The sequence below is a fragment of the Falco biarmicus genome, chromosome 2 (genome assembly GCF_023638135.1).
Source record: "Falco biarmicus isolate bFalBia1 chromosome 2, bFalBia1.pri, whole genome shotgun sequence".
Taxonomy (NCBI): Eukaryota; Metazoa; Chordata; class Aves; order Falconiformes; family Falconidae; genus Falco; species Falco biarmicus.
In genome coordinates this window covers 64,776,393-64,794,024 of record NC_079289.1, presented here as the reverse complement: position 1 = coordinate 64,794,024, position 17,632 = coordinate 64,776,393, and the positions used below count along the sequence as shown (strand labels likewise).

Below are 17,632 nucleotides of genomic sequence, written 5' to 3'. Positions count from 1 at the left end.
TAGTAAGAGATAAATCTTTGGCATCTTATTTTATTTACCAGGAAATGACAGGCAAACATTTATGAAGCAAATTTCAGTGATTAAAAGTACACTTTTCTATTATGCTAGCAGTATCACTCAACAGCATGCAAACAGTTTCAAAGAAATTTCTAAATACTGAGAACCATCCCTGGGGGGATTATGCTTGGAAGCAAGCTTAATGGTATGCAAATTTTAGTCTGACACAGGCATCAGTCTAAGTGAAAGACATTGACTTTCTTCACTTTTTACTAGTTTTGCAACAATGCTGATTAGTTCATTTCTGGAGGGAAAGGTTAATTCAAAATTTTTGCTTCAGCACCCATTTTAACAGTTTGGAACCTAACTTGAATCATCTTGTATCATTAGTGTTACTTTCAGCTCTTTTATCCCCTTTCCTGCTTCCTACCTTTTCCTTGTTCCATAATAATGTTGTGGTAAACCTTTCAAACCTTCAAACATTTCATTGACTTTTTCCCTATCTGAGCATAATTTACGTGCTTGGAAATAAGCATCAACAGCAACTAGCATTCATGTTATGTATAAACTCACATGTGTATCTCTGACAACAGTAACATTTGCAAGCCTTTACATATAGAATTGCAACTCAGTATCTGTAAGTTTTATACATACACATGAGCATACATACTGAATAATGATGAATTTTTTAACGCTCTCTGACACTCAAGAGTCAGAATGTCTCATCAAACACCACATTTATCATCAAATATTAACAAGGGTATCTAGTTGTAGATGTAAACATTCAGAATTTGGAAATCAGGCACTAGTCTGGCTTTAGAGCTTTAGCAAGAACAATTTGATTGAATGTGGGCAACAGAATTAAAGGAAAATTTCAAAAAGGAACCCAGTCATAATATTTGCAATGCAAACCATTTACAAACTGTGTGCAAGTATAAGAAGTCTAATTCTGAGAACTATAAATACAAACTGACGCAGAATTTGAACATCTAACAAGACCAGGAAAAGAAGTGCTGCAGTGTACAGTTATGTCTGATGGAAATTCATTCTGTCCTTAGAAAAGCTCTTCCTAACAAGTGCTCTCTCACACACTAGCAGTTTATTTCCCTGATAGATGTCACAAAGATGGTATGTAATGATATTTGAATACTGCATTTCTAGCAAACATGTATGTTACATTTAGTCAACAAATATTGTACAGTTTATTTTCTCTCTCACTTTGAGGGTCTTTTCTAAAGCCATTCAAGCAACTTATAGCAGAAATTGTAATCAATTTTCTATAGCGAAGAGGGTCAGCAACAAAATGTAGGTTACAGAAAAGCATAGAACAAAACAACAAAATGCAAGGAAGCAAAAAGCTTACTTATTTTTGAAGTTCATGGCTCTACCACACCTGATGTACCTTAATATACCTTATACTCCATATAAGTTCTTTATATTTTAAGTTACAAAGTAGCAATAAAGAGCATTTCTATCTATAGGTTTAAGTGATATTTTGAAATAACTATAGGAAATATTTAACTGCTCTTTAACAGTTTAATTAAAGAACAGTAAAAGATGAAATGGATATCATGACAAATCCACAATAAGTCTTACCATGTGAGTGCTGGTTGTCATTAGCTGAGGATAGGAAGAGAAGCAAGTAGCAAAAAGAAAAAAAGCACACAAATAAAATAGACCAAAATATCAATGGGTAAAATAAATAAAATGCAAAAGTTCTCAAAATTTGCATTCATGTGACTGCAAAGCAAGTAGATTATTTTAAGCTGCCATATGTAAAAAACAATTAAAATATTAAAAAGCTTGTTATATTTAAGCTTTTATGATCATTCGTAACTACTCTACCAAGAGTCTTTTGATACGTTAATCAAATATTCATCAGATGCATGTTAAGCATGAAACAGAAAAGTTACTATGTAAATTCTGAAGGAATACTTGGAATTTATGATATATATTTCTCCTAAGTTGTATCTAGTCCTATGCCTCTGTTTACTGACACACCGTACATCCTATTTGCATGGTTTCCTAAACAGACAACCCATCTATCTCACTACAATACATTAAACAGTTATCACCTGTGCTGGAAATCTTGAATAAAACAATTAAAACTATGTTCATAGCACAATCAACATTAAAAATATGATCTTTGATTGACTGATCAAATCCAGCACTAACCTGTCCATTGCTGGTCACAACTGTGTTGTCATACAAGAGATAGGCACCAAAGAAAAATACCACAGCATCAAACACTCCTAGGAATGTCCAATAAATAAATGCACGCCAGCGCAGCAAAGCATTCTTGGCAACATCTCTGTGTAAAACAGGATACATGCATTCTTTATCAGCATGTTCAAAAAACCTAGACAAATCATGTCACTCATACTGGTTTTTGAAGGAAAAACAATTACGAGATCCCGTGCAAAACTACCTTTATACAAAATATGTCTGTTTTCCAGTATTCGCTATGCATGCAATGATCCGTAGATTTTAAATGGAAACACTAGAGGTCTCTAGAGACTTTATTTCCCATGGGGTATTTTCATACAAAATATTCTAACAAAACAAAACATTAATTTTATGTGGAATGTGCGAAACAAGGATTTTGCAGTTGAGTTGAAACTTCAGGTGAAAGTGGATTCTTGAGTGTTTTCCCACAAAGCATACAGGGATTGGTCAACAATCAGACTGTTCACTAGCATGCATTTTCTTAATACAGAAAAAATTAAGTATTACAACTTTAATTCTTGCCCACAGAATGAGTATATATCAACTTGGCATATATCATAAAATACATCAACCAGAACGCAGTCAAATGAAAACCCTGAATTACAGAAGCATTTACTACCAATCAATATTTTCACTTTTATGCACTTTAAAAACTGTCTGACCATATGAAGTCATTTCTCCCTGCAGACTACCACTATACAGCGCAAAACCGTATGTGGCTAACAATAGCCTCATCTGGCCCAGGACAACTGCACTATCGCCCAAAACAGCTTAGCAGTATCTGTTACGATATCAAAACCCAAATGTTTTTGACCAAATAACCTCTGCTAGCTTTCAAAAGCCAAAAAGGTCTTCCAAATTACCATTTCTAAACTGAAAACATTTAAGATATAGAAGAGAAAATAAAAATGGGGGGATCAGTTTCAACAGTAATATCTTGTTTTCCTTTGCAATTTCATAGGTAAGAACATATCACTGCATTGATTAACTTTTGGGCATCTAATATCACCTCTCTCAAAAAATGTTTTCCCTTTGACTATCTACTATTGCTCTGAAATGTACTGTGTTTGCAGCTACAAGAATCAAAACTGGGCACTATTCCTCATTTAGACAGCCACATGCAGTTAATTGGTAAGAACTGTATTTCAAGTGGCCAAGAATCTAAACCAGTCACCATTTCAGTGCCTAGAAGCCAGGCAGCAATATGCAGAAGTCATAGTTGGACACCACACAGAACATATCCTATGATACAGCACTACCACTCAGTCCTCTTTTCTTTTAGAATAAAACATGTATATAGAAGAAACAGTATGTTTTCTCCTTTTAAATTATTTCTGTTCCCCATGGCTCGAGGACACAGTGTACTAAAACGATTCATATTTTGATTGGTAGAAGAGTAATTCTATCTTGCTCTCACTAACATAGCAAACGAATGGTGTGGATTGAAGTATGTAAACATTCATGTAACAATACATGTGTATCTGTTGTAGTTTACAAATTGTGCACATGGTCTTCAACCCTTCTGTTGCAGTGTATCTGATGTTCTACCGTAACCCTGCGGCACAGAAATCCTGAGGGCTTCCACTATAACAGAGCTAGATCCCACAACCGAACTGTCAAACTTTGGGGCACAATGTATTCATTTTACCTGTATAGGGAAGGCTCTCTCTTGAGTGTGTCTGCACTGACATGTTGTTCCATTAGACCATACAAGAGGATAGGAAGGGAAGTGAAGCTGATATTGTACAGGGTTAGATACGCAGTATCGTATAAAGTCTGTAGATGGAAAAGAACTAAATCAGCCAGTTTTAATTTTAAAACGCTATCCACTGCATGACACTTGAATTAAAATGAACGAGGCACCTTCTTCAGAAAAAACTAAAAAAAACCCTAAAAAAACTATTATCACTTCAGAATTGAGGCAAATATCCCTGAACAGCTGCTAACTGATATAAGACACAATTCTGCACTTGTACCCCAACCCTCTGGAGGACAAAATGTCAACTAGAAGATCAATTTAATAGTCTGGTCCACATATCAGCCCCCCTCCTCCAGTTGTTTGAACCGCCCAAACTGAACAACAGCGGATTCCTGTAGAGGCAGAAATGCCTCTCTGGCACATCCACCCCTCTTTTGTCTCCTCCACATGTATATGACATGGAGACATGCAGGGAGGATCAGGGAGTACTACAGAGGTTCTTCAGCTGCGGGTAATGCAATGAACTGTACAAAGGCACACCTCAGCATGTCTTTGATACTTCTTCCTGCGAACTACTTTTTCATGTATGTATCATCATTGAAACTAGCCCTCAGACTTACCATGTCACCCCATAAAAAGGGTTGTTTTTTCCCAAAATCTATTTGGTGATCATTTATGCTGTAAAAATTGCTGTCAAAAATCCCTTTTTGATTTAGAATTACATTTAGCACTTAAAAGAACAGGAAAGGAACCTAAATTTTCATCAATGCATGCTTTCATAGCTAAATCCTAATAATGCTTGATAAAAATCTACAAAGGTTTCAGTGGTCATTTGAAATTAAAACCAAAACAGACCAAAAAAAAAATAGTTCTGTCATTTTTACTCCTCCTGGAGCTTTCTTTTGAGACATTCCACGAATTCAAAGCAACAGTACTATCTTCCAATTAAATCCTCCTCTCGACCAATTTAATCCTGAAAATATTAATCCTCTTTTTGTCTAAATCCGGTCATTCTTTCCTTTGTTTCTGAAGAAAGCAGAGGCAGACTTTTCTGCACAAACCAGACAAGAGCAAGCCGGAAAAGTAAATAAACAAAACTTCAGAGAGGAAAAATATTGTATCCTCTCCTGAATGATGGCCCTTTTCTGGTGAGCAGCAGTTCACTTTTTCTGTCTTTCCATGTTTATTTTTTCAACTAATTGAATGCTACTGTTTGTCTGAAGTTTGCAATTCATACCTGTACATGCCAGAGAAGACTAGTTTATTCTTCTATTTTCATTCTGAATGCTAAAAATGAACAACTAGTTCAATTACCTATCTTTCAGGATTGTCTCTGTCCACACTTAAGCTTAAACCTGAGAGACTCTAAATTTCCCACAGACATTGCACTTTGCATTGCCATTTTCAAATTTCGGTCTCCTGTATTCTTTGACTTTGAAAATAACATTGCTTTTATGATAATTCATTGATTTCTGTAACTTAAGTGCAATTGCCACTGAAAACCACATGAACCAAAAGCGATACTCTTCTTTTTACACTGTGTAAACTAACCTAGAAATTTTCTTAGCTGAACAGGCACCATGTTAAAAGGATCAATTTTTAAAAAAACATGCCAAAGAGAAAATGGGGCAGTGAGGGAAAAAGAACAACTAACCTGTTGTGAAAACCCACAGAAGAACTGATATAAAAACTGAGGAAAAATGAAGCAGACATTCTGAAAGACAAAGTGATACAGTCATCAAATGAAATACAAGCACTAATTTATATGGTATACAATGACATAGCTGTGTGTATCATAATTTTATAACACTAGTAACAGTGAACATTGCAGGAACAATAGAAAGAGCTGCATACATTAAACATCAACATTCTCAACTTACAGTAGTACTGTTAAGAAAAATGCTCAAAATATTTTGAAAGCAAACTTAGAAGGCTAGAGTTTCAAAATTCAAGGGCAATGAATTTTGTGACCCAGGAGCACAGCTCAGTCAGAGGCAAGGCAAATAAGGTGCAATCCGCAATAGGACACAAACTGTGATAAGCCAGCATGGACACTGTGGTTAGCCAGCAAAGTAATTTTAAGATGTTTCGAGCTGTGGTACCAAACTTCACCCTCTCCTAACTATACATATAGTTAAACACTAAGATGTTGAATTATCTTCTGAAGGCTCCTTGCAACAATTTTGCACTGTTTACTGAAAGAACCAGGATTGGATCCCAACATTTAGACATACAAACCTGTCAAAACAGGGGGATGCACATTATAAACTTTCTCCACCTACACTATCCTAATGAAGTTAGAAACGGATGTAAATTAAGTTATGGTAAGTTCTCAAATACTATTTCCAACCTGATTTAAAAGGCCACTGTAGAGAGAACCCAGACTAGTAGGACAGTCAAGATGGAATTTGTAAGAGAAAGAGAGGGGGGCAGAAAAAAACAGACAAGGCAAATTTTGCGTTTAAACATACCACAAATTGCAGAATATATCTATATAGAAGCTATTTCACTTCATGGTCTGAATAAAAACAATAATCCCATTTCAGCTTTGCATCTGTTACTCAACAAAAATCTATTTATGGAATTATTGGGGTTTTGTACCATTGACTGTACAAACTGTATATTGTTAGACATTACCATATAAGTTTTTGAGATTTATGTAATTAGAATAAGCATTCTCCTACCTTATAAAAGAAGTATTGCACAAGTTCAGATATCCTAACATAATAAAAATGCCCATGAACAAGCAACATTTTTTTCAAATGTTTAAATTTAGGTATTGCATAGTCACTGTTTCTTGCTGCTTGACGACCTTCTTTGCCAATGATTCCTTTTAAAAAAAGTGAAGAAGCTGTTTAATAACTGAATAACTATTTCAAAGAGACAATTACTTGAAAAATTAGGTAATAATGCTATGACATTGATCTAATAAGCAATCACCACTTAAAAAATTCCTGGGGTAAATTCACTAAAAGTTGTGTACAAAATGTATAAGCTGATTCTTTGAGACTACTTATTTTTAAGAAATAGGTGGTTTTTGTCATTTCACTTGAATTAATATTCTAAAAAGCATACTTACCTATACCAACATGTGCTTCTAGTATCATACTGACATCATTTGCTCCATCACCAATTGCTAATGTGATAGGATGCTCCTTTGACAACTTGATCAATTTTACAATCTGGAAAAAAATAGTTTTAAAAACTCTTCTCTGTAATAGTTTGCTTATTTGGCTTGAGTGTACGATTGCATGAAATCTAATCATTTCATCATATACATCATACAAAACAACCAACACAGTTATATAAGAAATTCTGCAAAGGGACACAAAACCAGTATTACCCAATGTAACTACTATGTATAAAGATCACAGTAGCTTCTTCATACTAAAAGTATTTATTCCAAATATAAAACAACATTTTTCAAATATTTCCAAACTATTTTGAGAGAGATGGACAGGAGGAAAGAAGAGAAGAAGAAAGGAAGATGTTCAGATTGCTTAATGCTGTGTAAATGCATTAATAAATTCAAATGGTTCCAGACAGAGGACAATTTCAAAGAAATACTGATATAAAGACTGAAAGATTCTGCTTTCTTAACTGTGCTGCCATTTTTCTTACTATTTAAGAAAAGATAATAGGAATCTGTAAATATCTAAACACTACTGACACAGCAACTGTCCAAAAACGTGACTTCAAATCTCTCCGTTACTAATGATCACCTCTGCAAATCTGGTACAGAGTCAGCTGCAACTAAAAACTTCTACAAACTTCCAGACAGTTAGAAGTACTGGCTACATACTTTTGTTAAAATGAATAAAGGCTACATATGCTGTAACTGAGCACTGAGAAAAAGACATGACAATTTGAAAGGGAAAGTGTATATTCCAGTGTTTGTTTCCTTTAAAAGTTCTTCAGCTATACTGAGATGTTTCAGTAATGGAAGGGTATGTTTTCACTTGATACATACTGGCATACAATAGTTAAGAAGTAGTTAAATATGATAATGCAGACATTTTTCTATCTGGATTCTTCTTTCTTGGCTTACCACTTATAAAACAGAGAAGAAATATCACTCTACAGTAATAAATAATGCAGGTTCTTGTAGTATCAACAGGTGTTAGACTATTCAAAGCTTGTTAGGTTAAAAAGGAAGCAATTAATTCAGTTCATTAATTATGTTTATTAGCATGTAATGACCATAAAATTTGCACAATATGTACGTAAATCAAATTCAGGTGGACAGCTGGGTGCCATTTTAGCATACCATTACCTAAATTGCTTGCCAGTAGAAATTCTCCCCTCTCCCTTTTTTTTTTTCTTTTTCCATTTTAGAAGATCCAGAAGTAAATGCTAATGTTTAAAGTTATCATAGTAAGTCATACAGAATATTAACCTTCAATATTTACATATGTGCACAGCTAACCAGCAGTTGTGAAATGAAATACAAACCTGTGCTTTTTGCAGAGGTGCCATTCGACAGCATAACACTGCGCTGCAGTTCCTGCAAATTTCAAGAAAGAGCTCTCTGTAGTTACCAGAGCTCCCATCTTGCCTTGGTTTCATTATTAATGATAATGCTGCTCCATCAATAATTAAACCATAATCTTGCATATCAGTTGAAAGTCTGTTCAGGGATAAAATATAAACTAAGAGTCACTGCAAAATTCTCAGACATATTTAATTTATCTAAATTTATCAATTTAGTTCTGAAAACTAATTAATGAAAAAATAATGAGTATGGAATACTGCAAAATTAATATACCTTTAAAGGAAATTCCCTGTATAGGGCTGCTATATATGACATTTTAAAGTTTCAGATTATGTTGAAAATATTCACTGCTTCACCAACTCAAAGACAGAAATCTGATACCTCAGTTATTTCACCAGTGAGCATGACTGTATAATTAATGACCTTTCTGTTCGGTTTGAAAGGGCTCCAAGAACTGCAGTGAGGTAAACAGAGCCGTAGGAATAAAATTAATGTTGTGGCTTATTCCATAATACAGAGGGAAAAAGTAAAAGGGAAAGGCCTTTGGGACTCTGAAATCTACTTTGATGAGGAAAATCATCTTTTTTTCCAGAGGTCTACATTTAAGAAAGTAAACCACTAAAAGATACTTGTTGGCCTGGAGAGATAAGGCCACTGTCTACAAGTACAGTATGCATACTTCACATGTAGGGTGGTAGCCAAGTCTGATACAAGTATACATGTAATTATAATATTAAAATATAATCATTATATGTCACCTCTAATATTGCAATATATTGTTATATATATTAATCTATTACTGGTATACTTCTAATAATTTGGGAATTGCTAGAAGTGTAACTATGGTCCCGTGAAGCACAGTTTACCACAACATATGCTGAACAACGGGGGAAGATGGTCCGTGCTACAAGAGCAGATTTCTGCGGCATCCAAACTAGTCGTTTCCAGAGCACCCTTGCATTTGCCTGCATTACGGAGCAGCCTCCGGCTCCAGCTCAGCAGTAAGTGATACGCTGAGATTTACGTGTGCTCTCGTTTCAGTGCTTCAAAGTTATGCTACTGTGTGTGGGTTTTCAACAAACACTGTTTCACCAGGACCAATGTTTGTGAGGAAAACACCATATTTATTAATAATAATGCGTTTTAAGCATTTCCATCTTCACGACTAGAACACAAGCTATTTTTGACAAACCATATATATAAAGTACTGCAAGCCATACTTCATGGCAGTTCACATTTTCAGCACGTTATTACCATTGGCACAAATAGGGCAACACCATTGCTACACAATGATTTCAACCAAAAATGTATTATTATGAACTTCAGGCAAGGTAAGGAATGTTTGACATATTATAGTGAAAGATTATCAGCCTAAATTTCAACATCCAGGCAAAAACCTGCTATTACTATCTTAGCTCATTCTCCAAGTCTGGAGCCAGGTAAAAAATTCTGGAGTCTTAACGTCTACAAAACTGTCATTGCACAAGAAGTTAAACAAACATGTTTAAACACATCTCCTAAGGGCTGTGGGACTTAGGCTAAATGTGGTATAGATGACATAGAGAAGGATGACTTATTTAACTGAATATATGAATGGTCTTGTTTAGTCTGATGAGGTTTAAGGTATAAGAAGAGCTAAGAAAAATGCTCTGGTCCAGAGTTTCAAGCTGCACAGCTAGAAGTTACAGAAAGTCTCTGCTAAAATAGTATCACAAATGCTTTTTAGCTTGTTGTTCCTTTACTACAAACTTACTACAAACGTATACGAAATGTACTTGTTAGCTGGTTCCATATTAAAAAAAGAAAAAACGAAACACAACAAAAAAATCAAGTATTCACTATGTCTGGAAAATCAGTAACTTCTTTTCTTAGCATCTTAAGATGGTACAAATGTTTCAGAATCTAATTCTTAGGTTTTTACAGTGGAAAAAAAGAGCAAGTAATGTGTACCAGCTATGAAGCTTCAAGTAAGTATCCTAATGAGTACCTGTATGAAGCACAATTTATCCTATACCTGGTTTTTGCTTTAAAATGCCATTTTCTATCTTATTCCATATTATGTTTCACTTCTGTATACATAATACCTATCATTCTACAGATATTCAAAATATACACAAGTCAATGCTTTCTTTACAATTCAGGGCACTTCCAAGTATTTTTATGCACACCAGAAGATTTGGTACTATGCTGTTGCCTGACACGTGTCTGTAAATGGAGCATAATTTTCCCTAGAAAGAAGGCCATATATTTTTGCTTTCTGTGGCCTTGGCCTTCTCAAGGAAGTCACACCATACACGAACTCTGATTACAGGAATACATCACATCTGCTTCCTTTTTAAAAGTTAGGAACAGTATTTTGCTTTACAATCATTTTTTTCAAGCGCAAGTATTTTTGCAGTGGAAAAATATATAATGACAATGTCAGTTGTGATTTTTCTTTTAGCAGTTAAAGCAGTAGCAGAAATGAGACAGAGGAAGAACATTGACTGTGTATTTTTAACCTATTGCCATACAATAATTCAGACTTCAACAATAGAAACTGAAACACAGGATATTCCTGGTCTTAAGATAATTGATCCATCATTTAATTTTTTACGAAATGCACAGAAGCCCATCCCTGGCTTGAAAATTTAACTTTTTCCTTACCCTGAGAAAGTATCCCTGGTTAAGCTGCCATTGTGTCTTAGGACAGTTTTGCTTAGGTCAAAAAGCACATCGTGTAAACTCTGTTCCTCAATTTTCTTTGTAGTTAGCTCAAGTATTTGTGTATTTCTCCGGAAGAGTTTGCAAGCATAGCAAGTAGCTGCAGCAGTCTCCATTTTGTCTCCTGTCAGAACCCAAACTTTAATCCCAGCTTTCTGCAGTGCTTCAATAGTGTCAGCAGCTTTTTCTTGTAGTCTGTGGAAGTCAATTAACAATACATATTGATAGATTGCTTGGAAATAAGAAATTCAGAAGTCCTGATTGAAAGGTTTCCATAACCAAATAAAAAATTTCAGTAAAAGTTATCAGGTCTAAGAATCTTCCCCAAGGTGTGAATCTAAAAATGTTTAGGGGAGTAGTACATTATAAACAATAAGTTTTGATACTTCCGAAGTGCTCAAAGTCTCACCTTTCATGTATATAGCCTAAAAAACAAGATACTTCATTCTCCAGACAAGTACTTCAATTACAACTTTTCCAGTGCTTTCAGCTAAGGACATCAAACAGTGAAGTGCTGCTGAGCTAAAGTTACCTCCCAGTTTTAAAAGAGAGGTTTAAATTTTTTTTAAGACCTAAAGTTTCTTCTTTCATTTCCTCCATTTTGTAGTTCTTTCCTCCAAAACTTCTCCCTAAAATTTGTTCAATAAGGTAAATGGCTTGAATATACTGATTTTTGTACATTTAACTATTGTTACTACCTTACTAAATTATAAAGTTACCATGTGTAACTTTACTAAGCTATGAGTATGGAATTCATTCAAACAAAGGGTTTTAATAAATCTTTAATCCAGAAGAAGAGTTAAGTGAGAGTCTTCAACAACTTTGTTAACATCACTAAACATATGAAACTAAGAAATGTACATACCGATCTTCAACAGCTGTAGCACCAAGTAAAATAAAATCTCTTTCTATCTTCTCATACACTTCTGCCAATTTCTTTTCCCGATCCTGGAGGGCCAACTTTGCATTCTGAAGCAGCTTCTGTGCATTGCTGTATTCTTCTGCTGTGAGCTTTTTATATGCAACGCACAACGTTCGCAGTCCCTCCTAAATAATGTAATCAAAAAAACAAAAGGCCTCTTAGAAAACTCTTCTTAAGACTTCTTGCTGGTGTTGATGCTGGAATATTTGAAAAAATGGAATGATTTTATATTAACATGAAGAGTCCCACTGCTCACTTTTATAGTGAAGCGAGTATAGTATAGACTAGAACATACGTCAGCTTGATTCTGTGCTGCCCTGGAAGCAGTTGTAACGTGGGGGACAAACCTCAATCCTCCAGAAGATGAACAGCTCAGCAACCCAACTGGATGTATGAGATTACCAGGGAAAAGAGAGTCAAGGTAAAAGGTTTCCTTCCCTATGTGTATAATTAGGCAGGATGAGTCAGTCTGAATAAATAACAATAGTATAAATAGTAGCTCTGCAGAGTCTGATTTTGATGCTGTGTTGCAGCAGAGAAAGGGACAAAACATCACAGAGAGTATCGAAAGTGAAAATCCGACCATGCCATTTCAGTCAAGTGAAAACTAGAATTTAGCTGTGGGTGTTTCAGACCGGAGCAGACTTTTGGACTGTGTGATAAATAAGAAAAGGATTATTTAGAATGCAAAAGGCAGGGAAAAGCTGCTACAACACAGAATTTTGACACCTCAAATACATGGCCTCTCACAACACCATTTAACTGGCACTTTATCTTCATAAACTTTAATCCAGTAGGTCTTTACATAGTTACTTATTACCAATCCAAGAAGGATAAAATAGCTCCCTGACTCTTGCTATTGATAAGCGCAGGTGCCAGGTGGCTGCCTGTATCTTCTTTCAGAGGCTTCTGTACATGGGAGACATCCCTATTTCCAGTTATGCAGGATGAAGAAGTAACTGTTGGTCTGGGTTTCTTTCTTGACAGACATTGGATAGATACGATACATAAACACTTCTTTCAGTTTCATTAGCCTCCTTCACTTGTAATTATCAGACAGCTGTTTCACAGAGTAAAGCTTAGCAAAGCACTTTTGATGAAGAACTTTGATGTTTCCCTTCAAAACAAAAGCAGGTAACAATGTAGGTATTTTTTCACATACCTGTAATAATACTTTGTTTCAGTTTGAGTACTGGAGGCAAGCAGATTTTACCCTATTTGTAGGACTGGCAGTCATACTCCATTGCAATGGGTTCTGCATATTTTTGGACACAGCAAAATTCACTATTTTACAACTCCAAATACCACCTTTTAGGTAAAGCCAAGTTCTGAATTTCTTTTAAAGGTGATCAGGCAGTTCATAGCTCATTTTTAGCAAGCAAAAACATAAGGATGATCACTGCACCGGTTGCCCATAAGAAGCACATTTGTTGCTATACTGTGCTTTAATTGATTTTCTCTTTTAAGAGCTTGTAAAGCAATCAAAGCAGAAAATCGTAACTGCTAAAGATGAGGACTGAAAGTAGGAATGAGATTTTCATTGAAGTTTTTCACTTTACTTTCATTCAAAAGTTAATTCAAACCACCACAGCTGTGAAAATGTCATAGTAAAAAGCTAAGTGATGACCTCTGGAATAGCATACAGTTGTGCATATCTAATGCACATATATGCATATCTCACCACAACTGCCATTTGGAAGGTGAGATAGAGGGCAGATTCAAATAAGGGAGAATAACCTTGGTGTCTGGGAAGACAAATCTGTTACCAGATCAAGCAGTAGGTCAGAACACTCAATTTATTTTTTTTTATTTTTCAATACTATCACATGAATAGATCAATAAACTGGAATCTTACCACTGCATTGCGTTCAACTCTGGATCGTATTTGCTCAATTTTGCCTTCTTTAACTCTAGGAAATATGGAAGAATCTGCTCCCTTACAAAACAGAAATATATCACCTAAAAGAGACAGCATATGGAATTCAAAATGGTCAAATATATCTTTCTTCAAAAAAACATCCAAATTACTAAGTCTCCAAAAATACTTCTTCCAATTATTTTATATAACATTTGCACTCATGCTGGTACCTGTTCCCCTTTTTTATAGAGACAGACACACAGACTGTGGTTAATGCTTAATTCTTTGATAAACTGGAAATAAATTCAAGTGAAACAAAAACATTTAAAAGAAAGAGAATGTGACAGCCCTACCTGTTGAAGATTTAACAATTACACTCATTCGCCGTCTCACAGAATCAAAACTCAAAACCTCTAATAATTCAAACCTGAAATAGAAACAGAATTATTTTTTAAACAACTCTGCTTTTCTAGATCCCTAAACTTATTATTATGACTTCAAGCATATCAATTACAACATGACTTCTAATATGGAAAATTATGTTGAGTACTATGGAATATGTAACTAGTACAGAATGAAACAGCAATACAAACAATACATAGGGGAGGCCCTTAGCTTCCAATTACTTACAATGCTTATAAAGTATATAAATTCCTTCTTATAGTACCTAGGCACAGACTTAGAACTTCAAATGAATAGGTGTTTACACTTAAGTCATTATTTAATATTTTTCTAATTTTGGCTACTCCCATCTCCCGACAGTGCTAATCTAATTTCACAAATCTTGCTCAAGTGTTGACTAACAAGTTATTCAAGTGAAAAAACATTTATTTTTACGGGTTTATATTTGCCATTGGTTTCACGATTTGATTTTATCCCATGTTCCTTTCCTTTCTAGGAGGAAAAGCTCCTGTTGTACTGTTTCTGTATCATTCATCAGTTTATATACTTTTATCATTTCTCTTACCTATTTCCTTTTGCCTAAGAAAGCCCCCCCCCTTTATTTCCAACACAAACATAAGCATCCCAGTGATTAATCCCAATCTCTTCAGCATTCACCTCTCTTAATATTTTGCTTATAAATAAATCTGCTTCTTTAATTACATCATTCAGTTCCAAGTCCTTACAATAGCTTGGGATTCAAACCTCTACCAGGCCACAGGGTTTATTTCATTAAAAGCTACGAAAGGTTCTAACAAGGAGCTGGATCAGGCCTCTGTCTACAAACGGTGATGCACTTTGGAGAAAATTCCTAGTAATCACAGTGCTTTCATAAGTCAATAAATGACACTGACTCCAGTTCTTATGAGTTGAGCCACAAGAGTCTGAAGTAGCCTTTGGGAAAAATCCTCCATATTCCCTAAAAGGAGGAAAAATAACAGCGGGGTTCCTATATTCATGGCCAAGAAGTAGAGTACATATGCAGGAAGACCCAGATATACAATAGACTTAACCAGCAGACATCTACAGAAGACTAAGGTAACATTTTCAAAAGTATGTACATCCCATTGAACAGCTGTACTACTTAGATGTTATTGAAATTCTTACTCATATTATGGTCTACCAAATTTATTCCACATGTCAAAGGAAAATAACAAAAAACCAGTACCAGTACCCGTTTTAAATATTCTTTGAACCAGCTATAAAAAATTACTCTATAGATATTACCTTCCTGTAAATTATATGCATTATTTGTAAACACAAATTGGGTAGACACCATTTTCTATTAAGAAAATATTATTTACCATATAAAAAAGGAAAAATACACCAAATTAAAATTATCAGGACCTATTAGATTAGGTCATGAACGCCACATCACACCTTTGTTGTCATATTAATATTCCGTATTGCATATACTGTCAAACTAACAGACTAAGTGAAAATGTCTATTAAAATAGGGTCTATAGACAGGGTATATTAAAATTATCCATATTAGTAGATCAATTATTTTCTACTAGAATGTACAATTTCTGACTTTTCAGAATTAAAAATTAATGCACAGGGAAATAACAATTTATTATAAACATCAACAAAAACTCCTCATCAGTTTATTTTGTTATATTTTTAACCACTCACTTCTCTATGTTATTTTCCCGATTTAAGATCTCCATAAAATTGTCCTTCAGCCTTAGATAGGTGTAACCAAGTCTGTAAAATCAAACACACAAGAGAATAAATACAGAAAATACATAATTAAAAAATACATTTTAAGCATGTCATAAGGATTTAAGGCTGAGCTTCTCAGAAAAAAAAAAAAACCAAACACAAAAAACCCAACCAAAACCCAACCACCAAACAAAAACCAACATTTTTTTCATTTGATTTATAAGAATAACCATGACTGTGTTTTAAAGAAATCACCAGCTCTAGACAATTTGGCATTTGTTATTATAATTATTGTGCTGAAAACAATTTTGAACTTCAGTGATTAGATATGTAGATTAAAGCAGCGTAATACCCAATTACACACATACCTCTGTATTCCTTCAACTAAAGCAACTTCATCAGGTGATGACGATATATATATACAAGATCTTCTTGAGAGCTGGCTTTTCTTCAATCCATCCACGCTGTCATCATCTTTTACCTGAACGGTGTGGCAAAGACACAGAGCTCGGAAAAATAGTTCCTCTCTCTCCTAAAAAATAAAAGGAATGGTAGTCATTATGTTCAGGTATTGCTTTGAAAACTTTTCTTTTGGAAGGTTATTCATGTCACTGATTACTACTGTTTATTGTCAGATAAAGGCAGTGTCACAGGTCACCTGCCCTTTAGGGGGAGCCAAGTCTTTCCCAATGGTAACCACAAACTGCTTAATAGCTGCTAGGGCTACCAGCATTGCCACGCAACTCAAGCTGCTGGTGCCCAAAAAACCCAGTGTGCATCTCTGAGTGCCGAGATGTGGCTAAAGTTTTTTTTCTTTAATTTTCCTTAACTTTAACCTGTATTAAACACTAGTCAAGGTTCAATTTTAGGAGTTCTGAGTCCAGACAGAGGGCCATGGCACCTGGAGCACAAGTGTTAACAGGGTTTACAGATTTCAATTTCTTGTGCAGCTTGAACATCTCTCAGAGCTGTACAAAATAATATAGGAGTGTAGACGTTTTGGCAGCTGAAGCCAACAACTTCTCTTACGTCTCAGATGGTTTCATGATGACAGCTTCTGACACCACAAAGAGATTTTATTTCATGGATCCCTGGCTATGTTCCACCTGCATCTTTGTGTCTGAATCTTATTATTCTGTGCTGTTCAATACAAACTGTCTGAGTCACTGTAATTCCAAGATAGAAACAGAGCGTAGTATTTTGGGACCACATTCTGAGAGCCATGGGTGAGAGCCATAAAGCCGCTTAATTCCACCAACATATTTTAAGTAGCCTTGTTTTGCCATAGTGAAGGGTATGGCCAAGGTATAATTTGAGAGTGTGTTGATTTTATTTAAAAATATATTGTCCTTTGGCTATGATTATCCTGCCCATTTACATCCCGCCCATCAGTTGACTGGTGAAGTCTCCTTAATTTTCAACTAACTTTGCTTTACACAGCAAAAAGCCACAGCACATACATGCTGTGTATACCATATTTCAGATGTGGCTATATTAAGTCACATTTAAAAGTAACTTAATTTTATTATAATCCTTTCTCTGGCCACATTTTCAGCCAGTGATAACTAAGTAAGTGTTTGCACTGAGAACTCATTTTCCCCTTGAGGAGTTTCCTACCTTGCTTTCCCT

The 17,632-nt window shown here is 35.0% G+C and overlaps 1 protein-coding gene across 9 annotated transcripts in view; it reads right to left on the bottom strand.

Moving 5' to 3' along the window:
- Positions 1-17,632, bottom strand: part of ATP11A (ATPase phospholipid transporting 11A) — a 131,799-nt gene that overhangs the window by 17,781 nt on the left and 96,386 nt on the right. For 6 of the 9 annotated variants that reach the window (XR_008820098.1, XM_056327864.1, XM_056327863.1 and 3 more), the window contains exons 14-26: positions 16,372-16,535; positions 15,974-16,045; positions 14,251-14,324; positions 13,895-13,998; positions 11,983-12,164; positions 11,061-11,312; positions 8,375-8,549; positions 7,002-7,104; positions 6,607-6,752; positions 5,577-5,636; positions 3,872-3,999; positions 2,173-2,308; positions 1,594-1,617 (exon numbers count right to left, since the gene is read on the bottom strand). Coding sequence is in view for 8 of the 9 variants with exons in the window: in XM_056327864.1 (XP_056183839.1) it covers positions 1,594-1,617; positions 2,173-2,308; positions 3,872-3,999; positions 5,577-5,636; positions 6,607-6,752; positions 7,002-7,104; positions 8,375-8,549; positions 11,061-11,312; positions 11,983-12,164; positions 13,895-13,998; positions 14,251-14,324; positions 15,974-16,045; positions 16,372-16,535 (1,620 nt within the window). In the remaining variant the exon portion in view is untranslated. The remainder of the gene's footprint in view (positions 1-1,593; positions 1,618-2,172; positions 2,309-3,871; positions 4,000-5,576; positions 5,637-6,606; positions 6,753-7,001; positions 7,105-8,374; positions 8,550-11,060; positions 11,313-11,982; positions 12,165-13,894; positions 13,999-14,250; positions 14,325-15,973; positions 16,046-16,371; positions 16,536-17,632) is intronic. The other 3 variants (XM_056327866.1, XM_056327865.1, XM_056327859.1) reach the window with 1 other exon arrangement.